This window comes from Somniosus microcephalus, chromosome 21 (assembly GCF_052327205.1).
Source record: "Somniosus microcephalus isolate GS21.2 chromosome 21, FLI_Smic_1.0, whole genome shotgun sequence".
Taxonomy (NCBI): Eukaryota; Metazoa; Chordata; class Chondrichthyes; order Squaliformes; family Somniosidae; genus Somniosus; species Somniosus microcephalus.
This window is the reverse complement of record NC_141007.1, coordinates 19,730,518-19,756,130: the sequence shown is the minus strand read 5'-3', so window position 1 is coordinate 19,756,130 and position 25,613 is coordinate 19,730,518. Positions and strand designations below refer to the sequence as shown.

At 45.4% G+C, this 25,613-nt stretch overlaps 1 protein-coding gene across 1 annotated transcript in view; it reads left to right on the top strand.

The window, feature by feature from the left end:
- LOC147102640 (transient receptor potential cation channel subfamily V member 6-like) overlaps positions 1-25,613 on the top strand; it is a 124,206-nt gene that overhangs the window by 79,302 nt on the left and 19,291 nt on the right. Inside the window, exons 7-11 of the mRNA XM_085964055.1 lie at positions 4,901-5,050; positions 5,144-5,356; positions 12,936-13,022; positions 14,487-14,563; positions 22,348-22,513. Of these exons, the coding sequence (XP_085820181.1) occupies positions 4,901-5,050; positions 5,144-5,356; positions 12,936-13,022; positions 14,487-14,563; positions 22,348-22,513 (693 nt within the window). The remainder of the gene's footprint in view (positions 1-4,900; positions 5,051-5,143; positions 5,357-12,935; positions 13,023-14,486; positions 14,564-22,347; positions 22,514-25,613) is intronic.

The window sequence follows — 25,613 nt, the reverse complement described above, 5'->3', positions numbered from 1 at the left end:
ACGGCCTTGTCTGATCGAGATCATGGGAGTGGAGAAACTACTTAACCACAATGGCAACATCGAGGGGGTGGTCGTGACAATGGGTAGGAGTGTTTATATGGAGGACGATGTTTAGGGAGTATAGGAAGTCAGTGAAATCAGAGGAGAAAGGGCGAGGGGAGTTGAGATGGAGATTGAAATCACCAATAATGGGGAGTCACTGAGTGCAGAAGCAGGGAAGGAAGGTGACAACGTGGGAGCGGTGGTGCAGTGGTGAACGTGGATTTTAAAGTAGAAGCAGGAGGGGTGGAAGAAGGTGAGGTGCTCGAAGGAGGAGAAGGTAACTGTAACGATCAATAACATGTCATTCTATAGTGGACACTAGGTGGAGCCGTAGAGCAGTATATAGCTGTATGTATAAGACTACACTACCCAGCTGTATAATATTAAGACTACATTACCCATTAGGCACTAGGCTACCCACAAGGCAGCAGTCAAGATGGAAGCCTCCACAGATATAGTACCTAGTCCACATGTGCTCAATAGAAGGTCTAGCAAAAGCTAGCTGTGTTCATAATAAGAATGTCTAGTTATTAATGAACATAACATGGTACCAGGGTGGTGAAGATCTGCTGAAAATTGTGAAAAGCGACATGGAGAATTTGAAGCCACCAGAGCGTTTGAATCTTGAGGGAAATGTTGACTACAATTGGCGGATTTTTAAACAACAATTCGAACTCTACATTGCAGCCATCGGATTCGGTACGAAGCCAGACGCAAGGAAGATAGCATTGTTGCTTACGGTTGCAGGCCCACAGGCGATAGAGGTATTTAATACATTTGTATTTAATCCAGTGGAAAACAGAAAAATTAGAAGATGTGCTAAAAAAATTTGATGCACATTGCTCTCCCAAAAAGAATGAGACCTATGAAAGATACATCTTCCGTTCTCGGACACAGCAACAAAATGAGACTTTTGATAGCTTTATAACTGATCTGAAACTGAAAGCACAGACATGTAATTTCTCTGAGCTCAAAGCATCCATGATTCGTGACCAGATTGTGTTTGGTATTCATGATAAAAAAGTCAGGGAACGTCTGTTGAGAGAAACCGAACTAAATTTGGAAAATGCAGTGAAAATATGCCAAGCCAGCGAGCTAGCTCGAAAGCACGTGAAGACTTTCAGTGAAATCAATAATGATGCGAATGTAATGAGTGATAATGCTGCTGTCGGTGCTATGTCCTACAAGGGGAAGAAACATGAGCAGAACAGAAATGAACAGCAATTGGAGGATGAAATTTTTAATTGTAAATGCTGTGGTTACAAACACCAGTTAAGACAATGCCCAGCGTTTGGAAAAATGTGCACAAAGTGTAATGGAAAGAATCACTTTGCCAAACAATGCTTTTCAAAAGTAAAAACGACAAAAGGGCAACGAATTAATGTGATTGAGGACACTGATTTAAGTGAGACATTTTTTGTAGGAATGGTGTCATGTGACGATATCAAAAAAGATACAGAAAATGTGCAGCCCTCAGAAATAGACAATGCTGAACATAAAGTTAATGCAGTAAAAGAGGACAAATGGATGATCCCACTGCAGATAAATGGAGCATTAGTTACATTGAAACTGGACACTGGGGCAAAAGCAAACTTAATCAGTATGAGTGACATTAACAATATGAAAGAAAAGCCCAAAATACAGAAAAAGTCAGTACTACTGAAGGACTATAATGGACAGAAAATAGATAGCTTAGGTGTATGCGGACTTAAAGTGACAGTCAAAGACAAAGTGCATCATCTCATGTTTTGTGTTGTGGCTGAAAGACTTGATTCGATACTAGGTGACAAAGCTTGTGAAGACTTAGAACTGGTCAAGAGAGTCTACCGTATAAACTGTGACATAAGCAGACCAGATGACTCAGGTGATGAAGCAGAGAGCCCATCAAGGATGAAAAGGCCAAAGGGTATCCATGTCTTCAAAAAGCCTAGTTTCTCCAAGAAGAAAGAAAAAGACTTCAAGGTCAAAGAGAAGCCAAAGGAAGAAAAGCACAAAGAGGAAAAACACAAGGAGAAAAAGTCCAAAGATATAACTGCAGCAGATGTTGTTAAGCAGTGGAAAGAGAAAAAGAAAAAGAAGAAGCCTGCACCAGAGCAGGAAGCAGTTCCGGTGGATACTCCTTCTTCCCTCAGGCCAATCTTTGGTGTTCCATTAGCCGAGGCTGCTGAGAGGACTATGCTGTATGATGGGATCCAGCTGCCAGCAGTTTTTCGAGAGTGCATTGACTACATTGAGAGTTATGGCATGAAGAGTGAAGGAAACACTGAAACCCTCTCCAAGCAAAGATCGCAAGGAGACCTCGATCTATACAAGAGCAGATTGATGACAATGCTGCAACTGCATCTTGTCATTCACCGCCAGAACAATCTCATGAAGACACATCAGACTTACCCGTGTTGAGAAGATCCACACGTGAAGTAAAAGAGCCTGATAGACTTAATCTTTGAGTACAATGTAAAGCTTTGAAAATGTGTTGACTGTTTTGAAAATGTTTATGTTTATAGAGCACTAACAAAAGTGTTACTGATATTATCTTTATTGTTTTCTTGAAAGTTGATTGATATTGATTTTGTTAAACCTCAAAGAAAGGGGGATGTAATGATCAATAACATGTCATTCTATAGTGGACACTAGGTGGAGCCGTAGAGCTGTATATAGCTGTATGTATAAGACTACACTACCCAGCTGTATGATATTAAGACTACATTACCCATGAGGCACTAGGCTACCTGCAAGGCAGCAGTCAAGATGGAAGCCTCCACAGATACAGTACCTAGTCCACATGTGCTCAATAAAAGGTCTAGCAAAAGCTAGCTGTGTTCATAATAAGAATGTCTAGTTATTAATGAACATAACAGTAACCACTAACACTAATGGACTGCATTCCTGGGCTGGTGGTGCACGCCTTCATGGAATGTGTTCTGGCAAACATCCGGAGCTCAGAAGCAGAATTTTTCACCAGCAGGAAGTTCGAGCCCACGCTGAGAAGATGGATGGACAGGGCTAGTCTGTTAAACAAGGGTGGTTTTGTTGAGCCTAATGTCCATTCTGTGTTCCTAAAAATTCTTCTATAAAACCAACACCTGTCCTTGGAATTCAGTGCTAGCCACTACAGATTGATGATGGAAGGGTTGGGGAAGTAGGGAAATGCAGAGGGCTGGTCTCCCATCTGCATGTGTTTGTGACCACACTTGTGGCTACTAGTGACCAGCGAATCTGAATACAAACAGGATAAGCTCACATCTATTCAATCGCTCTGACTGATTGAGAACATAATAGCAGCAGAACGTGTGGTGTGAAAAGAGGCTATTCGGCCCATTAAGCCACTTCCTTCCATTGGTGTTAGCTGTGGTTCAGCAGTAGCATTCTTGCCTCTGAATTCGAAGGTTGTGTATTCAAAACCAACTCCATGAGACTTGGGCACATAAACTATGCTGGCACTCTAGTGCAGTACTAAGGGAGTGCTGCACTGTCAGGCGTGCCGTATTGCAGATGAGACGTTAAACCCAGGCATTATCTGCCCTCTCAACCGGACGTAAAAGATCCAATGGCACTTTTCGAAGGAGAGCTGAGGAGTTGTCCTGACCAATATTTATCCCTCAACCAACATCACTAAAATAGATTATCTGGTCATTTATCTCAGTGCTGTTTGTGGGACCTTGCTGTGCACAAATTGGCTGCTGTTTTCCTATATTTCAATAGTGACTACACTTCAAAAGTACTTATTTGGCTGTGAAGTGCTTTGGTGCATCCTGTGATCATAATGTAAGGTTCTTTTTTTAGTTGACCATGTGTATTCCACTCTATCACGGATTCTACCCTACTCTCTTTATCTCCTAATGGAAATTGCTGACTGAAGATTCTGTAATCTGAAAAACTTCTGACTGTTCACCCACCTTCACATCTTCACTACTCATCCCTGTATTTCTGACCTCCACAGACACTGGGCCATACATTCCAATCCCTATGGGTGGGTACGTGCTGTGTACCCACCTGTAGGGACATCGGAAATGCCGGTTTCAGGCATGTACTGTGCATGCGCTGAAAACCAGCATTTCCGATCTGTCAAGAAAGCTCTTGACAGATCCTCCGGCTGCCCGGGAGCAGGGCCTCTGCGGGCGGATAGTTCCGCTTTTTGGAGACCCTCCGCCCGCAGAAAACACTTACAATTCTTGCGCCTGGTAAAAAGCAGGCGTAAGGCCGGGCGTAAGGCCTGCTTTTACCAGGATAAGAGTTGAAAAAATTAAAAAAAAAAAAATTTCCCACTGATTTATTATTTAAAAATACTTTAAAGAAAGGTAAGTTTATTTTTAGCTCCGTTAAAAACTTTAATTATTCTTTTCAAAAATTTACATTTTTGTTTAAAATAGTTAATTTATGTAATTTCAAGTCATTTTAAAAGTGTGATTTAAAAAAAAATGTATTTGAAGTTTTACTATGTTTTTGGGGGTGATCTCCATTCACATATTTGACAGGTCTTCCTGTCAAGTGTATGAAGGGAGACTCCCTTCTCTGATTGGCTCCCCATGGCCCACGTGATCCCAGGGATGCTGCGAACTACCTGCGCCTCTGGGATACGTGGGCCCTGCACACCCGCAGTTTGGAGAGGCCCAGCAGCGGAACTCTGCGCCTCCCGGGAGCCCTCAGGTCAGGGTGCAGATTTTTCCAGATCGCAGTCCTCCGCCCGTGGGAGGCCTGCGATCGGAATATCTGGGCCACTATCCCTTGAGCAGCACATCTTGTCCTGTGGAGTAGATGACCATCTATACTTAGTCTCGTAACATACTGTCCCATTCCCAATCAGACATATTATAGAATGGCAGTAGCTAACATGGTGGATTTATATAATATTTTGCAGCTGTTTCAACATTTGATGAGAAAGAGAAAACATCACGTTCAATGGTTTTTCAAATCTATCTCCGCCACCTTCTACGATCTCTCTGAGATTGATTCCTGGGACGATGACCACTCTGTTCTTGATCTGGTTGTGTGCAGTAATGAGGTTGAGGTGAGTCAAGGAGTTGCAGACAGAAACAAGCCTCTGAGGGTGTCTGAGTAAAGGTTAAACGCTGAGTGTTTCTGCTTCGTTCTGTTTCTGCAGGCCTTGAAAATTCTCGACCTCCCTGCGATCAAAACACTGATCCATTTCAAGTGGAACACGTATGGAAAATATTATTTCCGAACCCTCGCCTTCTTCTACTTCATTTACATCATCATATTCACCTCCTGCTGCATCTTTCGACCTCTCATACCACGGCGTGACAATGTCACAGACCCTAGAGACACACAGATTTTGGAAGAGGCGCCATTAAATGTTAGTACCGTAAACATGTGCCAATGGTGGAGTGTTACCAGCTACTATGGCTGTTTGGACCAGGGGGGAATCCCTGGGCGTTGCACTCCCAGCAGGGAGCCTCACCCATGGGGCCACATATCAGAAATCAGGGCATGAATAGATGAGCTGGGACTGCCAACTCTGAGAATTACCTGTTGAGTGTCATATTTCTCAAGTGCTGTCTTTTCTCAAGTGGAAATCGAATTAAAGGGACAGTGTGGTGCAGTTTGGTTGACCCACTCTATCACTTCTGGCACCTGGGTTTGAAGGTCAGTAACTGCTTGTCTACTAAGGGTGAGTCAGCTGGGCTATCTCCACCCTGGAGTGGACATTCAGTGCAATGGGACCACCCTCATTATCTCCAGGCTAGATTGTGTGATTTACATGGACTAGCTTCCTCTGGGGTGGGGGAGGGCAGAGGTGTACACTCCTGCTAGGATTTTTTAAATTAATGACAAGGGACTTAAGAGAATAATCCAAAAATTCATGCAAATTATCAGGTCACTGGACTGTAGCAATGTTTAGCAGGACAAACTAGCTTGATATCAACAAGCAACAGGGTCTCAAGTGGAAACGAACACAGTGCACCTGCAAATGGAAGAGCATCGGTGGGGTAGTCGTCTCACCCACACTACCTGCCCTGGGAGTGTTTGATGGGACTGTGTAGATGGAGCTTTACTCTGTATCTAACCCGTGCTGTACCTGCCCTGGGAGTGTTTGATGGGGCTGTGTAGAGGGAGCTTTACTCTGTATCTAACCCGTGCTGTACCTGCCCTGGGAGTGTTTGATGGGGCTGTGTAGAGGGAGCTTTACTCTGTATCTAACCCGTGCTGTACCTGCCCTGGGAGTGTTTGATGGGACAGTGCAGAGGGAGCTTTACTCTGTATCTAACCCGTGCTGTACCTGCCCTGGGAGTGTTTGATGGGGCTGTGTAGAGGGAGCTTTACTCTGTATCTAAGACGTGCTGTACCTGCCCTGGGAGTGTTTGATGGGACAGTGTAGAGGGAGCTTTACTCTGTATCTAACCCGTGCTGTACCTGCCCTGGGAGTGTTTGATGGGACAGTGTAGAGGGAACTGTACTCTGTATCTAACCCATGCTGTACCTGCCCTGGGAGTGTTTGATGCGGCTGTGTAGAGGGAGCTTTATTCTGTATCTAAGACGTGCTGTACCTGCCCTGGGAGTGTTTGATGGGACAGTGTAGAGGGAGCTTTACTCTGTATCTAACCCGTGCTGTACCTGCCCTGGGAGTGTTTGATGGGACAGTGTAGAGGGAACTGTACTCTGTATCTAACCCGTGCTCTACCTGCCCTGGGAGTGTTTGATGGGACAGTGTAGAGGGAGCTTTACTCTGTATCTAACCCGTGCTGTACCTGCCCTGGGAGTGTTTGATGGGACAGTGTAGAGGGAGCTTTACTCTGTATCTAAACCGTGCTGTACCTGCCCTCGGAGTGTTTGATGGGGCTGTGTAGAGGGGACTGTACTCTGTATCTAACCCGTGCTGTACCTGCCCTGGGAGTGTTTGATGGGACAGTGTAGAGGGAGCTTTACTCTGTATCTAAACCGTGCTGTACCTGCCCTCGGAGTGTTTGATGGGGCTGTGTAGAGGGAGCTTTACTCTGTATCTAAACCATGCTGTACCTGCCCTCGGAGTCTTTGATGGGACAGTGTAGAGGGAGCTTTACTCTGTATCTAAACTGTGCTGTACCTGCCCTCGGAGTGTTTGATGGGACAGTGTAGAGGGAGCTTTACTCTGTATCTAAACTGTGCTGTACCTGCCCTGGGAGTGTTTGATGGGACAGTGTAGAGGGAGCTTTACTCTGTATCTAACCCATGCTGTACCTGCCCTCGGAGTGTTTGATGGGGCTGTGTAGAGGGGACTGTACTCTGTATCTAACCTGTGCTTTACCTGACCTTGGGAGCGTTTGACATGACAGTGTAGATGTAGCTTTACAGTACTTTGTATGTAACCTGTGCTGTACTGACCTGGCAGTATTTGAGGATCATTATAGTGGGAGCTTTATTGTACAGCTTACCTGCTCTATATTGACCTAAGGGTATTTAATGGACTGTGTGGGTGGGGCTGGGGTCAGGGGGTGGGGTAGGAGGAGCGAGACTTTACTACACTGTGGGCTGGCCATTTCACTAGTGTTAATGGGAACCATTAATTGATAACATTAAAAATTGCAATGTGTAGCTGTCTACCAGTAGACGTGGAATCGTGTGTCTCATTTATTTAGGGAGTATTCAGGCACTGACATAGGGGGAATAGAGAAATCCACCAGAATGAGCAAAGTGACTGGAATGGTAGAGTGCTGTTGTCATACGAACGCTTAGCATGTTCGTATAAAATTGCTCTTTGTGCTATTTGTAAAGAGTTGTTGGCCTGTTTAGTGTGGAGAGTGTGGCTGAGGCGGGAATCATACATAGTGACATAAGAACATAAGAACATAAGAAATAGGAGCAGGAGTAGGCCAATCGGCCCATCGAGCCTGCTCCGCCATTCAATAAGATCATGGCTGATCTGATCCTAACCTCAAATCTTCTATCACTCTCCATCCCACCCGAACCCATGTGATCTCCCGAGAGGTAAAAAACCCAATGGCCAATTTGGGAGAAAAATCTGGGAAATTCCTCTCTGACCCATCTAGGTGATCGAAACTCTTCCAGGAGATCACTCTGTCCCTATATTTTCTACAGTACTTACCTTCTGTAAAGGTGATCTCCACCCCAGCCAGGAACAGGAATAAAACCATCTCCTGAAATCTAACAGAATTAGAACACAAGAAGTAGGAGCAGAACCAGGCTACACGGCCCCTGGGCCCGCTCCACTACCCACAGGGCCATGACCATTCCGAACCTAGACTCATGTCCAATTTCCTGCCCGCTCCCTGTAACCCTTAATTCCCTTTACTTCTAGGAAACTACCTATTTCTGTTTTAAATTTATTTAGTGATGTAGCTTCCACAGCTTTCTGGGGCAGCAAATTCCACAAACCTACTACCCTCTGAGTGAAGAAGTTTCTCCTCATCTCAGTTTTGAAAGGGCAGCCCCTTATTTTAAGATTATGCCCCCTAGTTCTAGTTTCACCCATCATTGGGAACATCCTCACCGCATCCACCCGATCAAGCCCCTTCACAATCTTATATGTTTCAATAAGATCGCCTCTCATTCTTCTGAACTCCAATGAGTAGAGTCCCAATCTACTCAACCTCTCCTCATATGACCACCCCCTCATCCCCGGGATTAACCGAGTGAACCTTCTTTGTACTGACTCGAGAGCAAGTATGTCTTTTCTTAAGTATGGACACCAAAACTGTATGCAGTATTCCAGGTGCGGTCTAACCAATACCTTGTATAACTGCAGCAATACCTCCCTGTTTTTATATTCTATCCCCCTTGCAATAAAAGCCAACATTCCATTGGCCTTCTTGGTCACTTGCTGCACCTGCATACTAACTTTTTGAGTTTTGTGCACCAGGACCCCCAGATCCCTTTGTACTACAGTACTTTCCAGTTTCTTGCCATTAAGATAGTAACTTGCTCTATGATTTTTCCTGCCAAAGTGCATAACCTCACACTTTCCAGTATTGTATTCCATCTGCCAAATCTCTGCCCACTTACTTAGCCTGTCTATGTCACTTTGCAGGTTTTTTATGTCCTCCTCACTCACTACTCTCCCTCCCATCTTTGTATCATCTGCAAACTTTGATATGTTACACTCGGTCCCCTCCTCCAAATCGTTAATATAGATTGTAAAGAGTTGGGGACCCAGCACTGACCCCTGCGGAACACCACTAGTTACTGATTGCCAGTCTGAGAATGAACCGTTTATCCCAACTCTCTGCTTTCTGTTAGAGAGCCAATTCTCCACCCACGCCAGAATATTACCCCCAATCCCGTGATTTTTTATCTTGAGCAATAATCTTGTCAAATGCCTTTTGGAAGTCTAAATACACTACGTCCACTGGTTCTCCTTTATCCACCCTGTATGTTACTTCCTCAAAGAACTCAAGCAAATTTGTCAAACATGACTTCCCCTTCATGAAACCATGCTGAGTTTGTCCTATTAAATTATGTTTATCCAAATGTCCCGTTACTGTCTCCTTAATAATGGACTCTAACATTTTACCAACCACAGATGTTAGGCTAACAGGTCTATAGTTTCCAGCCTTCTGCCTAATACCCTTTTTAAATAAGGGTGTTACATTAGCAGTTTTCCAATCTGCTGGGACCTTTGCTGAGTCCAGGGAGTTTTGGAAAATTATTACCAATACATCCACAATCCCTACCGCCACTTCCCTCAAGACCCTAGGATGTAAGCCATCAGGTCCAGGGGATTTATCCGGCTTAAGTCCCATTATTTTACCAAGTACCACTTCCTTAGTGATTTTAATCGTATTTAGCTCCTCCCCCCTAGAGCCCCCTGTTTGTCCAGTGTTGGGATATTCTTAGTGTCCTCTACCGTAAAGACTGATACAAAATATTTGTTCAGCGTTTTTGCCATCTCCATGTTTCCCACCATTAATTTCCCAGTCTCATCCTCTAAGGGACCAACATTTACTTTATCCACCATTTTTCTTTTTATATAACTATAGAAACTTTTGTTATCCGTTTTTATATTTTTTGCTAATTTACTTTCATAATCTATCTTCCCTTTCTTAATCAATCTTTTAGTTATTTTTTGCTGTCTTTTAAAGACTTCCCAATCTTCTATTCTCCCACTAGATTTGGCTACCTTATATGCCCTTGTTTTTAGTCGGATACTATCCTTAATTACTTTACTTAGCCACGGATGGCTATTTTTTCTTTTATACCCTTTTTTCCTCAGTGGAATATATTTTTTTTGGAAGTTGTAAAATAACTCCTTAAATGTACACCACTGATCATGTACCGTCTTATCCTATAATCTATTTTCCCAGTCCACTCTAATCAATTTCGCTCTCATACCTTCATAGTCTCCTTTATTCAAGCTCAGCACGCTTGTTTGAGATCCAACCTTCTCACTCTCTACTTGAATATGGAATTCAACCATGTTATGGTCACTCATTCCAAGGGGATCCTTTACCAGGACATTTTTAATTAATCCTGTCTCATTACACAGGACCAAGTCTAAGGTTGCTTGCCCCCTGGTCGGTTCAGTTACATACTGCTCAAGAAACCCATCCCTAATACACTCAATGAACTCATCCTCAAGGCTGCTCTGCCCAATTTGATTTGTCCAGTTAATATGATAGTTAAAATCCCCCATAATTATAGCTGTTCCCTTATTACAAGCCTCAACTATTTCCTGATTAATACTCCGTCCAACAGAGTTGCAACTGATCGGAGGCCTATAGACCACGCCCACTAGTGCTTTTTTCCCCTTATTATTCCTTATCTCTACCCAAACTGTTTCACTATCCTGCTCCTTTGACCCAGTATCATTTCTCTGTATTATAGTGATTCCTTCCTTTATTAACATAGCCACCCCACCTCCCCTCCCTTCCTGCCTGTCCTTCCTGATTGTTAAATAACCTGGTATGTTTAATTCCCAGTCATGGTCACCCTGCAGCCATGTTTCTGTAATGGCCACAAGATCACACCCATATGTCGTTATTTGTGCCATTAACTCATTCATTTTGTTACGAATGCTACGTGCATTCAGATAAAGAACTTTCAAATATGTTTTGTGACACTTAGTTCCTGTTTTTTCCCCTTTTACTACTTTACCTTTTACTCCATACCTTCTGCCCCTACCTAAGTCTATGACCTTCTCCGTTGTAATTTCTGTTATTTGCACTCTAGAAACCTCCCCCCCACTAATTAGTTTAAAGCCCTCTCTACAGCCCTAGTTATATGATTCGCCAGGACTCTAGTCCCAGCACTGGCCAAGTGGAGTCCGTCCCAACGGAACAGCTCCCTCCTGTCCCAGTACTGGTGCCAGTGTCCCAAGAAGCAAAACCCATTTCTCCCACACCAGTCTTTGAGCCACGCATTTAACTCTTTAATTTTATTTATCCTAGCCAAATTCGCGTGTGGCTCAGGTAATAACCCAGAGATTATTACCCTTGAGGTTCTGTTTTTTAATTTGACCCCTAGCTGCTCATACTCCTTTAACAGAACTTTCTTCCTTGTCCTATCTACGTCGTTTGTACCAACATGGACCATGACAACTGGATCCTCCCCCTCCCACTCCAAGTTTCCTTCCAGCCCAGAAGAGATGTCCTTAACCCTGGCACCGGGCAGGCAACACAGCCTTCAGGACTCCCGCTCTTGACTGCAGAGAACCCTATCTATCTCCCTAATGATACTATCCCCTACCACTACAACATTTCTTTTTACTCCCTCCACTTGAATGGCCCCCTGTACCACGGTGCTGTGGCCAGGTTGCTCATCCTCCCTGCAGTCCCCGCTCCTGCCCTCACAGGGAGTAAGAACCTCAATCCTGCTTGACAAGAGCAAGGGCTGCGGCTCCTTCAACAGTACATCCTGGATCCCTGTACCTTCCTCACTCGTAGTCACACCGTCCTGTGCCTGACCACGGACTACATCTGCAGTAATTAATTTCATAGGTGTGACCACCTCCTGAAACATAGAGTCCAGGAACTTCTCCCCCTCCCTGATGTGTCGCAGTGTCTGAAACTCGGTCTCAAGCTCTTTAACATGGAGCTTGAGTTCCTCTAGCAGCAAACACTTATTGCAAAGGTCATCACCGTGAGCCTCAATGGGGCCCACCAGCTCCCACATTTCGCAACAGTGACACATCACATGTTCACCCATATCTGTGTAATTAATTAAATTTCTTATTATTAGTTATGAAGACCCTCTGCCCCAATATAGATGATAATATTACACCACTATTTAATAGGACTTACCAACTTAAAGGTATAGAAGAGAAGGAAGAGAACCTACCAACCAGCTGATCACCAACCTCCCTCGTGGAAGCTGTCTGGGGGACCTGTCCGGTTGAATTGTCTCACTGCTCCACGTCCGCAGTGTTGGATTAGCCTGAGAGAGGGAAGCAAAACAGAGCAACAAGCACCCCCTCACCTCCCACTTGCCCGAACTCTGCCACTTACCAAACTCTACTTACACTCAATGCGACCGCACTCAGCGCTACCGCACTAAGCCCGCCCCTTTTTATACCCGGATTCGACTTCCGGTTTCAACTCCCCAACAGCTTAATTTACTCTGAAAAATTAAACTTACTTCAAATAATTCACTTTTTTACTCACTAAAATTCAGTAAATGCACTTAAAAGACTTTTTCTGCCACTTACCAAAGTCTGCTTAAACTCAATGCAATGACGTCAAGGGAGCATTTGTGAAGATTTCTTGCTTTTTTCAAACCTGCTTAAAATATCGCTGAAAGTACCGAAGGGAGGAACTCTTCACAATGTGGCCGTACATAAGGACTATCCTCTCCCCCGCCTCGATGGCTTGCACAGGAACTAATTGCCTCTCAGTGAAACAGTGCAATGGAAGTTCTTTCTGGATTAAAATCATTAACTTCCATTGATCCTTTGAACCATCCCAGTGCAATGGGTGTAACTCTCTCTCTCTGCCTCTTCATTCCAGCTGTCCTACGTATCAAATGAAGATTACATCCGCTTGGTGGGGGAGATCATTTCTGTCTTTGGAGCCATTGCCATCCTTATGATAGAAGTAAGGAAGAATTATTTTTTTTGCTCAGCCGGATGTGTGAGAGGAATGGAAACTGTCACCGCACTATAAAAAATGTTCCAGCTAAAGTACCATTAAATCCACATAAGTCAAGTTTCTGTTCATCCAATGTGGAGTGCAGTCTGTCTCTACAGGGTTGCACCATATTGTGTCACCCTTGGGTACCCCGAGTGTGTGCAAGGATTCCTTTAAGTGGCCAAAACCGCGGTGGGCAGGCACCGGTAAGCTTCCTACCTACCCATTAGGAATTGGCTTGGAAAGCAAGGAATGTGCAAAGTGCTTCTGCTGACACTATAAGCCTAGAAATTAGTATTAGTGATGAGTGTTCAATGCCTTCGCTGGACATTCTTTTGTCCACTATCTTAGCAAAGGTGCTAACCCCTTTAAAATAAACAGGTTAACACTTGCATTAACTGGTGGACGGAGGAAGGTCACATTCAGATATGAATATCGCCAACAGTAACTGAGAATGGATAGAACAGGGTGATATACACATAACTGATAGGATAGGACTTTGTCCTGTAGCTGACAGTTAACCATCAGTGGAGGCATCTCAGCCTTAGGCAGAACCGAATTAGCCAGTCCAGCCATGCCCAACATGGGCTTCAAGCCACTCCCCAGTGAAAGAACCCTCGACAGTGGAAAATTGGAGGCCTATGCATCAGTTGCCCGCTCTCCAATCTGCCCACAGAGCTGCGGAAGGCTGGTTAATGCAAAATATTTGTTTATGTATGAAGAATGGAGATATTGGAAGTGGGGAGGTGAGGCCGATTTTCACTTTTGCCGGTGCCGGGGAACTGGCGGTAGGGGTTCAGCTGCCTGTTGTGCACCATGCCCAACTTTCCAAAGGAAAACCAGGCGGGTTGCATAACGGACGGCCCAAAAAAAGAAAAGAAAGAACTTGCATTTCTATAGCTCAGGACGTCCCAAAGCGCTTTACAACCAATTAAGCACTTTTTTTTTGAAGTGTGGTCACTGTTGCAATCTAGGAAACACAACAGCCAATTTGCACACAGCAAAGTCCCACAAAGAGCAGTGTGATAATGATCAGATTATATGTTTTAGTGATGTTGGTTGAGGGATAAATATTGGCCAGGACACCAGAGATAACTCCCCTGCTCTTCTTCGAAATAGTGCCAAGAAATCTTTTATGTCCACCCGAGAGGGCAGACAGGGGCCTCGGTTTAATGTCTCGTCCAAAAGTCGGCACCTCCGACAGTGCAGCGCTCCCTCAGCACTGCACTGGAGTGTTTGCCTTGATTATGGGGTCAGGTCTCTCGAGTGAGAGATGAACCCACGACCTTCTGACTCAGGGGCGAGCTGCTGAACCACGGCTGACACTTCCCATCCGCTATTGCCAGCGTTCCAACATTGCTGAAAGTGAAAATCGGCCCCTAGATTACAAGAAATATTTGTGAGTTGCTGATTTTATTTTTCTCTTCCTAGAGTGCTGACATCTTGCGATATGGAACAGCAGGATATTTTGGGAAAACCGTTCTTGGCGGCCCATTCCATGTTATAATGTGAGCAGAATGACAATAGATTTTTTAAATCCAGTTAAATGTGATGTTAGTTGTAGTTAGTTAGACCTCCAGTTTTCTCTCTTGATTCACTATGTCCTCCAACCCCCTATAGATGGTCACCAGTTGTACCTCAACTGGCCATTCTTCCTGTGTGTGTTGGGTGACTATTTAACCAGGGGGGAGACGCGGAGTTTTTTTTACGCAGCGAGTTGTTGTGATCTGGAACGCGCAGCCTGAAAGGGCGGTGGAAGCAGAGTCAATCGGAACTTTCAAAAGGAAATTGGAGAAATACTGGAAAAATTTGTAGAGTTATGTGAAAACAGTAGGGGAGTGGGACTAATGGGACCGCTCTTTCAGAGAGCCGGCACAGGCACGATGGGCTGAACGGCCCCCTTCCGTGCTGTAAGATTCTGTGGACTGTCCTCTAATTCTTGCTTTCCGTGTATCCCCCCTTTCACTGCCCCACCATTGGTGGAAGAGTCTGCAGCCATCTCAGCCCCACGCTCTATGGAGATCCCTCTCTAAACCTTTCTGCCTCTTATCCTCTCCCCATCTTTAAAAGCTTTCTTAAAACCCATCGTTTTGACCAAGGTTTTGGTTACTCCGAGCTCCCCCACTATGGCTGGACTTCCGATCCTTTTCCTTTTCACTCTCTCCACACCATGGGCCATTTTTCTTTGTTATATAAAGGTTGGTGTTGGGGGCAACGTATCTGAGCTTGACCTGCCCTCACCCAACATCTGCACTGGATAGCATGCAGGAATGGGAACTCGACCCACGGGCAATGAGGCAGATTGTGGTATCTCAGATTGAGGCTGCCCTGGCTTAAGATCACCGAACTCAGCCCAGACCAGGGGAATCAAGCCTGGGGCCTTCTTGGTCTGTATGATCCAGTTTGAGCGCACTTATTCACTAAGCCTTCAAGGCAGCATCCGAAATGCTAGCTTTTTGAGTAGTCCAATATTGTCGCGGTTTATTCAAAATATATTTCTCTCTTTTTCTTTTTGCCTTAACCTACTCATTATTTTTCTGCTCTTTTCACTTTTACAACGTTGCTGCACAAACTTTTCCCTTCTCTCCTTCATTATGTTTCGTGTTGGTTGTTATTCTCTCTCTCAAAAATATTGCAAGACTCGCCCCACGCCATTTCCATTTTGCCTTCCTGCTCTCACTCACCATCTGTCTCTCACTGCTTCTTATTCTGTCTGTATTTTTAAATCTGTTTTGGACTCTTTTTCTTCCTCTCAATTGTTGTTGCTTACGGTAAACACTCTCTACTTCATGTTATCAAACTTTCTGTCTCTCCTTCTTCCTCTTTGTCTTTTCTTCTCTGTCCTATCTCTCCTGCTCCCTGTCCTTCCTGCGTTTTACCTCTTTCTTCCTCTTTCTCTCTTTCTCCCTTTTTCTGACTCTATCTGTTACTGCCTCTCTCTTTCTCCTCTTCTCTTCCTCTTTGTCTTTTTCCTCCTCTCTCTCTCTGTCTTTTTGTGTGTTCCTCATTCCTTTGTTCTCTCTTTGTCCATCGCAAAATGTAAAATTTATTTCTCTCTCCCTTTTTCTTTATCTCCCTTTCTGTCTGTGTTGTGTCGGTACCTTTCTACCTAGACACAATTTAGGACTCAGAACACAGAGATTCAAACATGAAGTGCTTTATTGGAAGGAAAGGAAGTTCTGGCAAGTTCCGAACAAAGAGAGCTAAACTTAACCGAGAGAATACCCAACCATTTATCTCCTGTGACAGCGCCACCACAGGTGGGAGGAGAACACACAATAGAACACACAATACATAACATTTCCTCCCCTCTGAAATGGAAGGTCCACATTATTCCTCAATAGGTAAGTTACTTTCAATACACTCAACTAACCTAGGGTAGAGGTAGACTGCCTCAAACCCTGACTTTACCCTGGGGTTTATTCTGCCCCAGTCTTGTGGGTAAGTCACTAAGCCTACAGATCCAAGCGTCTTGGAGGCCGCCGCTCTCTGACAGGATACCGGTGGTCATCGCTGGCTTCCACAGCAGTAGGCATTGACACAGGCCTGGATGGAGAAGGTGCCTGTGTCAGTTGAAAGTCAGGAGTTTGCACTGGTGGAACAGTCTCTTTGACTTCCTGTGTTGGAGAAGAGCACTGTGGCAAAGGATGCTGGTTTGCAGTATCATCCGGAAACAGTTCAGGCCAACCAGCCGTTGGAGCCTCTGTGGCTGTCTCTGCTCCTAGCAACAGTTGATCTGTGTGTCTTCTCCAGACGACATCCTCAGCAGTCTCAACAGTGTAAGACACAGGGCCCGTCTGCGCGATCACCGTAGCAGGAACCCATTTCGGTCCAGTGTTGTAGTTTCGAGCTAGGATGTGCTCTCCCGGATGAAACCGTCTCTCCTTGGCTCTTTTCTCTCTCTTTTCAACTTGAGCTTGTTGTTGACGATGGACAACCTGCTCTGCCCTTGGAGGTTTGAGTAAGTCAAAACTTGTCCGCAACTGCCTCTTCATCATGAGCGAAGCGGGGGAAGTTTTGGTTGTGGCATGCGGCTCGTTCCTGTAGGACAACAGGAAGCTGTTCAGACGTTGGTGGATTGAGCCCTGACCTTGCGATGCCTTTAAGGCGTGCTTCAAAGTTTGCACGAACCTTTCTGCCTGGCCGTTAGTAGAGGGATGATAGGGCGCAGACCTGATGTGTTGGACACCATTCGCATGCAGGAAGGTTGCAAACTCCTGTGATACAAATTGTGGACCATTGTCACTTACGAGTTGTTCCGGTGAGCCATAATGGCTGAACATCTCACCAAGTTTCTCAATTGTTTTCTCTGCCGTGGTAGACCTCATCACAGCGGCCTCCGGCCACTTACTACGAGCGTCCACAACCACCATAAACATCTTCCCTTCGAAAGGACTGGCGAAGTCCACATGTACTCGCTGCCACACTTCTGCAGGTCAATCCCAGGGGTGTAGGGTTGCCAGCTGTGGAACATTCCGGACCCTTTGACATGGGGAACATGTTTTGGCTTTCTCCTCAATATTCCCATCAAGACCTGGCCACCAGAAGTAGCTTCTTGCCATTTCCTTCATCCGAACCATCCCACTGTGGCCTGTATGAAGTTGTTGCAGTATAGGTTCCCTCAGGGGTGGCGGAATGATGACACGGCATCCCCAAAGAAGACAACCTGCCTAGACGGAGAGCTCATTTCTTTTTGAAACGTAAGGTTTCAAACTAGGAGAATCTCCTATCGCTCTCCCTTGAATGACATCGTCCATTACCTCAGACAGGACTGGATCGTTGCGGGTGTACCTTCGCACCTGAACTGCAGTGACAGGTGCTCCCTCCACTTGTCTAAAGTAGAAGATGTCTATCTGACGAGGCTCTGGGGGAGTAACAGGCAAGGGTAGCCTCGAGAGACCGTCTGCGTTGCCGTGCAAGTCTGATTTGCGATATTTGATGTCGTATGTGTGTCCTGACAACAGTAAAGCCCACCTTTGCATCCTGCTTGCAGCGAGAGACGGAATTCCGGTGTGGGGCCCGAAGATTGAAGTCAATGGACGGTGGTCCATCAGGAGTGTGAACCTTCTCCCAAACAGGTACTGATGAAATTTTCGAATTCCAAAAACGATTCCCAAGGCCTCGCGCTCGATCTGTGCATAGTTACTCTCGGCCTTGTTCAAGGTGCGTGATGCGAAGGCGATAGGTTTCTCTTCACCCGAAGGCATGATGTGGGATATGACTGCTCCCACACCATATGGTGATGCATCACATGCTAGCTGCACGGGTAGCTTTGGGTCGAAGTGTGTCAGGACCTCTGAATTCAGCAATGCTTTCTTTGCTTGGGCGAAAGCTTCGTTGCACAGTTCAGTCCATTTCCATGTTTTGCCTTGACATAGCAACTGATGTAACGGCTTCAGCAATGTTGCTAAGTCTGGAATAAACTTCCCATAGTAGTTAAGTAGCCCCAGAAATGAACGTAACTGGCTCACATTCTGGGGTGCTGGGGCCTCCACGATCGCCTTGACCTTTGGCGGCGCCTTATGCAGGCCAGTAGTGTCAATCACATGCTCCAGGTACTCAACTGAAGACTGAAAGAATTCACATTTGTCTTTACGAACTCTGAGCCCGTACTCTTTCAGTCGTTGTAGTGTCGCATCCAAGTTCAGAAGATGATCCTCCTCATTTGTCCCAGTGACAAGGATGTCGTCCAGGTAGCACTGGACTCCTGGCAGTCCACTCAAAATCTGATCCATTGCCCTTTGGAATAGAGCAGGGGCCGACGTAATTCCAAACGGAAGGCGGCAGTACCTGTATAGCCCCTTGTGTGTCACAATTGTCAGCAGCTCCTTTGATTTGTCATTGACATGCATTTGTAGATAAGCCTGGCATAAGTCTATTTTGCTGAACTTTTGCCCTCCGGCCAGGCCCGTAAAAAGATCATCAATGAGGGGAAGAGGGTACTGTTCCACAGACAGCACCGGGTTAATAGTCACTTTAAAATCCCCGCAGATTCGAACAGATCCATCCTTTTTCAGGACAGGAACAATGGGTGTGGCCCATTTGCTCATGCTCACAGGCTCCAGGACTCCATTCTCAACTAAGGCCTCCAAGTTAGCCTCAACTTTTGGCCTAATTGCATAGGGTACAGGTCGGGCTTTGTGAAACTTCGGCTTGCCGTCAGGTTTAATGTCCAGTCTCACGCTGATCTTTTTCATGCTCCCAAGTTCCCCATTGAAGAGTTCTGCATGTTTGTTTAACACTGCAGTCAGACCTGATTCCCCTTTTGACATCCTGCGGACTGCAGGCCAGTCCAGCGTGATTTTCTCTAGCCACGCACGTCCCAGTAGCGATGGGTAATTTCCCTTTACCACATATAGTGGCAGTTTTGCAGTCTGTCCGTTCAATTTAACTGTCACCTCAATGACACCTCTCATGGCCACAGGTTCGCCGGTATACGTCTTTAGCACAATGTTTGTTGGCTGAAGGGTAAGATGCTTTAGCATTTTGTTGTAGACAGTGTCTGAAACAAGGGACACAGCCACGCCTGTGTCCACCTCCATCCGCACTGATTGTCCCTCCACCAGTGGTGACACCCAGTAGCCATTTGAACCACCTGCAACCGTCAGTATATGCACCTCTTCCTCCTCAGAGGTGTCGCTCCCCTCTGTTTTGCTTGTTCCATCATACTGCACTGAATGAACACTCTTTTTCCTCTCTTGTCCAAATACAGACATTTTGCTTCCATGCTTCCCAGCTCTGTCTGTTCTTTTTTTACCTCTACAGGCGCGTTCAATGTGACCCTTTTTGCCACAATTTCGGCATTCCAGCTCCGTACACCAGCAGTCATTAGCGTGATGGCCCGTTTTCCCACAACGGTAACATGTGCCGTTCCGCGCAGCTTTAGGCTCAGATGACACCTTGTGAACTCTCCCTGTTGAACTCAACTGGTGAGCCTCCTTTTCCGCCATCTCCATGGAGACACTAACTTCAATGGCCTTTTCAAGAGTAAGGTTGTCCTCAGTAAGAAGGCGCTTCAGTGTGGCTGCATTTTGCAGACCACACACAAGTCTGTCTCTAATGGTGTCATTCAGCACCTCCTTGAACTGGCAGTGTTCCGACAACCTTTTTAAAGCAGCAATAAACATCATCACTGATTCCCCCTCCTCTTGATTCCGTTTGTGAAATCTAAATCTCTCAGCAATAACCAGAGGTTTTGGTGAAAAATGTGCTCCAAGAATTTCCACTAGTTGCTTATATGTTTTAGTTCCTGGCTTATCTGGCTGCACGAGGCTGCGAAGTAAATTGAAAGTCTTCGGCCCGATTACACTCAAAAAGGTAGGCACGACCTTTTCATTTGCCACTGCATTTGCCAATACAAAATAGTCAAAACGTTCCGTATGGGCGCTCCATTGCTCCACATTTTCATCAAAATCACCGATGTTTCCTAATATAGTAGCCATCTCATGTTTCAAATTAAATTTTCTGTTTACTCACTGTACCCGTAACGTACGCAGATTCATCCGCTCCTCGTTGCCACTTGTTGTGTCGGTACCTTTCTACCTAGACACAATTTAGGACTCAGAACTCAGAGATTCAAACATGAAGTGCTTTATTGGAAGGAAAGGAAGTTCTGGCAAGTTCGGAACAAAGAGAGCTAAACTTAACCGAGAGAATACCCAACAATTTATCTCCTGTGACAACGCCACCACAGGTGGGAGGAGAACACACAATAGAACACACAATACATAACAGTCTGCCTTTCACTTTTTGCTTTCTATGTAGCTGTTTGCCTCTCTTACAGGGCTTGACCGGGTAGATGCAGGGAGACTGTTGCCCCTGGCTGGGGAGTCTAGAACCAGGGGTCACAGTCTCAGAATAAGGGGTCGGCCATTTAGGACTGAGATGAGGAGAAATTTCTTCACTCCGAGGGTGGTGGATCTTTGGAATTCTCTACTCCAGAGGGCTGTGGAGGCTCAGTCATTGAGTATATTCAAGAGAGAGATCGATAGATTTTTGGATATTAAGGGAATCAAGGGATATGGGGATAGTGCAGGAAAGTGGAGTTGAGGTAGAAGATCAGCCATGATCTTATTGAATGGTGGAGCAGGCTCGAGGGGCCGAATGGCCGACTCCTGCTCCTATTTCTTATGTTCTCTTTCCTTCTCTCTCATTTTCCACTCTCCTCACTCTCTTCCTTCCTCTATCTCACCCACCTCTTTCTTTCCGCCATCTCTGTCTCTGTCTTTCACTCCCATTTCTCTCTCTTGCGAACATAGGAACAGGAGTAGACCATTCAACCCCTCGAGCCTGTTGCGCCATACAATTAGATCATGGCTGGTCTGGATCTTAACTCCATCTACCCGCCTTGGTTCCGTGACCCTTAATACCCTCGCCTAACAAAAATCTATCAATCTCAGTTTTGACATTTTCAATTGAACCCCCCCAGCCTCAACAGCTTTTTGGGGGAGAGAGTTCCAGATTTCCACTACCCTTTGTGTGAAGAAGTGCTTCCTGACATCACCCCCGAACGGCCTAGCTCTAATTTTAATGTTATGCCCCCTTGTTTTGGACTCTCCCACCAGATCTCTATCTACCCTATCAACTCCTTTAATCTTAAAAACCACAATTAGACCACCCCTTAATCTTTTATACTTGAGGGAATGCAAGCCTAGTCTATGTAACATGTCCTCATAAATATATCTAACTCCTTCTTGAATATATTCAAGAAGGAGTTACAATATATTCAAGAAGGAGTTAGATATATTTCTTAATGCTAAAGGGATCAAGGGATATGGGGAGAAAGCAGGGACAGGGTACTGAATTTGGATGATCAGCCATGATCTCATTAAATGGCGGAGCAGGCTTGAGGGGCCGAATGGCCTACTCCTATCTTCTATGTTTCATTCTGGTGAATCTGCGTTGCACCCTCTCCAAGGACAATCTATCCTTCCTAAGGTGTGGTGCCCAGAACTGAAGACAGTGTCCAGATGGGATCTGATCAAAGCGTTATATAACTGTAACATAACTTCCTCCCCTTTGTAGTTCAGCTCCCTTGAGATAAAGGCCAACATTCCATTAGCCTTTTAAATTATTTTTTGTACCCGTCCGCTAGCTTTTAGTGATTTCTGTACCTGGACCCCGAAATCTCTCTGCTCATCCACAGTTCCCAGCTTCTTACCATTTAGAAAATACTCTGATCCATCCTTCTTAGGTCTAAGGTGGATGACCTCACACTTCTCCAAGCTGAACGCCATCTGCCGCAGTTTTGCCCAATCACTTAACCTCTGTCCTCCTCCCTTTCCCTCGACAGCATCTGCTATGCGTTCCTGGTGCTAGTGATTCTCATTCTACGGCTGACAAGTGCAGGTGCCGAGGGGTTCTTCATGGCCCTCGCCATCACCCTGGCCTGGTGCAATTCCATATACTTTGCTCGGGGATTCCGGATACTTGGGCCATTTGCCATCCTCCTCCAGAAGGTAAACGAACCGAATATACACACGGGACAAACAGTCCGTAGTTCTACACTGAAATGTTCTTTTAATACTGAACAGGGAACGCATTAAAACAGGTAGGAACAAGTAGGAACAGGGTGCTCCAAAACTTACTACAAGTGAGCTTTCTGTACAAAGTCAATTAACTAATTTAATATTGATATGTTTGGCAACAGGGTGGGTGGAGGAGAGATTCCCTCTAATACACAGTCTGATTTTACTGGAAATAGGAATCGGGGGAATTCTTCCCGTTGTACTAACAATGTCACTAACACATAGCGGGAAGAGGAAATCTCTCCCCAAATCCCTAGATTGTTAAGATTTATCCGTTTCTTGTTTATCGCAAATCTCTCTCTCCCCACCCCACCCACCCCCTCAGTTTCCCCATTCTGCACCTCAATGCCAACCAGTCTATTCCCAAGTCACCGCACGTCACTCTGAATCAGTCACTGGGAAGGGATCCTCCAAGGTACAACTCTCACATTTTTCTTTCCATTACCCGTGCCCTCTGACCTCTGGGTGGGGACCACCCTTAGTAACACCACTGAAATTGAGAGCTGGAGCGCGAGGCACAGAGCTTGTATGCCCACCAGTGCCATGACGCCATGCATTGGCGCTGGAATGGAATGAGGTGGTGTTGGGGTCGGGTTGCCCGATCCTGATATTTAAACCCCCCCCCTGCCCCCCAGACCCTTTCCCACCCATCGGGGTTGGGGGGCCGTGTTAAAATTGAGGCCGCTGTGGCTGGAACTTTTCCAATGGTATTTGATAATTTGATATTATTGAATCTTTGTGCAAAGTTAAACCGTTTTAGCGCAGCAGTAATGATCCGTATCGCATTGACAACATCGTGTCATCCTGTGTGTCTTACTTAATGAACCTGACAGAGAATCTTATGACACTCCTCACTGGACCACGGGGCATCTTTAAGAGTCCCTGGCATGATGTCTTGACGGGAAATGTCTGCGTTGGCATAAAGCGCCAGTCCGTGAAGCGTAATGTATCATTTACTCCCTCTGTTGGTCCCGTGCTCTCTGAGTGACATTGTCAGTCAGTGAGTGGGTGAAACTGAGGTCTCGGGACTTATCCTGAAGGTTATTTCTCACAATGTATTGCTTAAGCCAAAGTATCTGATCTATTGCTTCAAATAACTTGCCAAGAAAAGTCATTGGAAGAGTCATACATACCCCGGGTCAGAGTCTTAGGACCCGAAATTCCACTGGGTTCACTTCGCTAGCAGAATTGCGGAGGAGTGGGACTCCTCCATGGAGTGCGGTGCTGACCCTGTCCAAAGTTGCAGGGGTGGGGTCTTTTGCATGTTGGGGGAGGGCGGTTTGCACCTGTATGGGCACCTGTTTCAATCCACCATCCAACAGAATTGGAGTTGCGCCATTCAGCCGGCAAGTGTTCAACTGAGACATTTAAAGGACTTTGTTGGTGGAATTCTTGGGGTGGTCCCCCTACCCCCTCTCCCCAGTGGAATCTTGGCTGGCCACTGTGAACAGGACGGAATCCCATTGGATACCGTCCCCCCCCACCCCACCCACCGCCCAAAGGAAATCAGTCCTCTCTCCACCCTTAGCTTCCATATGTTAAGGCTTTTAGTGCTTCAACTCATATGTCAAGATAAATGCCTTTCAGAAAAAAATAACATTCTGGGATACAGTATATGAAGAATTTGAGACATGACATATGGTGAGTGTAGCATGCTTGGAAGTAACAGGTGACTTTGGACCTATGGTTCCTAAAGCTCTCCACCACTGGGGTTTCCTCATGTCTGGGTCTGTTGTAGACTCATTGATAAAGATTGATTGCCATGATTAGTCATCGACTCCATTGTTGTTGTATCATGCGACTACCAGGATGGTAGAAGGTGAACTAGCTGGACCGTGGTCTTTTATCATCCAGCAATTCGTATGTTCCTATGTCAACTTGTTAGCATTTCACCAGAGCAATCAACTTGTTTACTAGAATTGGCGGCTGCCAGCATAACCAATCAGGTCAGTTGGAGGGCAGGGCTGGAGGCTGTCAGAACCAATTAGATGAGTTCTAGGATGGGGCAGGAGGGGTCAGAACCAATAAATCCGATGTTAATTCTACCTGCTGTTGGTTGGGCAGCAACTTGAGGTGGAAAGGTTTTAAGATGAGTTGATGGTTTCTGGGAGCTGCAGTTATCGATGGGGCGAATGTTGTATCATTCTATGAGTTTATTCAATGATTGGGTGACAATCATTAAAGTTAAATAAACCAAATAAGCTACTAAGATGCAGCTTGTAAGAACTTCTTTTCCTTGCCCAGGTTTATATTCTTCAAGACTAGTTGCAGATTACTTTTTGCGATGAGAAGGATGTTCCCCGGTGTGTACGCACGAACTGGCTTTAGTTGAGCAGCCTAGTCACTGCACTTTCAGAATTTGCCAGGGTTTGCAATAAAATAGGGAGTTGATTTAGAAGAGTGATGAATTTTACTTAATAAAAAATATACATACACTGAGATCTCCATATTTAGGATTGTACTATAGTACACTAATATAAGGAGGACCGCTGGCCTGTTTGCGGGGAAGTTTTAGCGCCCGGTTATGTTTTATAACCTTGTAAGATGTTTCCAGTTTGTTTATGTGCTCGTAGCGGAGGACTCTGCGGTCACCATGGAAACAAACTTCCCCATCTATATTAGAACAGTCAACATCTATGGGGAAATCTGAGGAGAGGCATTAATAATCAATATGAGTATAATAGCGACTTAGAGGGTTAAATTATGAGGGCAGGTTGCATAAACTTGGCTTGTATTTCCTTGAGTTTAAGAGATTGAGGGGTGATCTGATCGAGGTGTTTAAAATGTTAAAGGGATTCGATAGGGTGGATACGGAGAAACTATTTCCTCTGATGGGGGAATCAAGAATGAGGGGACATAATCTTAAATTTAGAGCCAGGTCGTTCAGGAGGGAAATCAGGAAGCACTTCTTCACACAAAGGGTAATGGAAATCTGGAACTCTCTCCCCCAAAAGGCTGTGGATGCTGGGGGACAATTGGAGCTTTCAAGACTGTGATCGATAGATTTTTGTCAGGTAAGGGTATCGAGGGA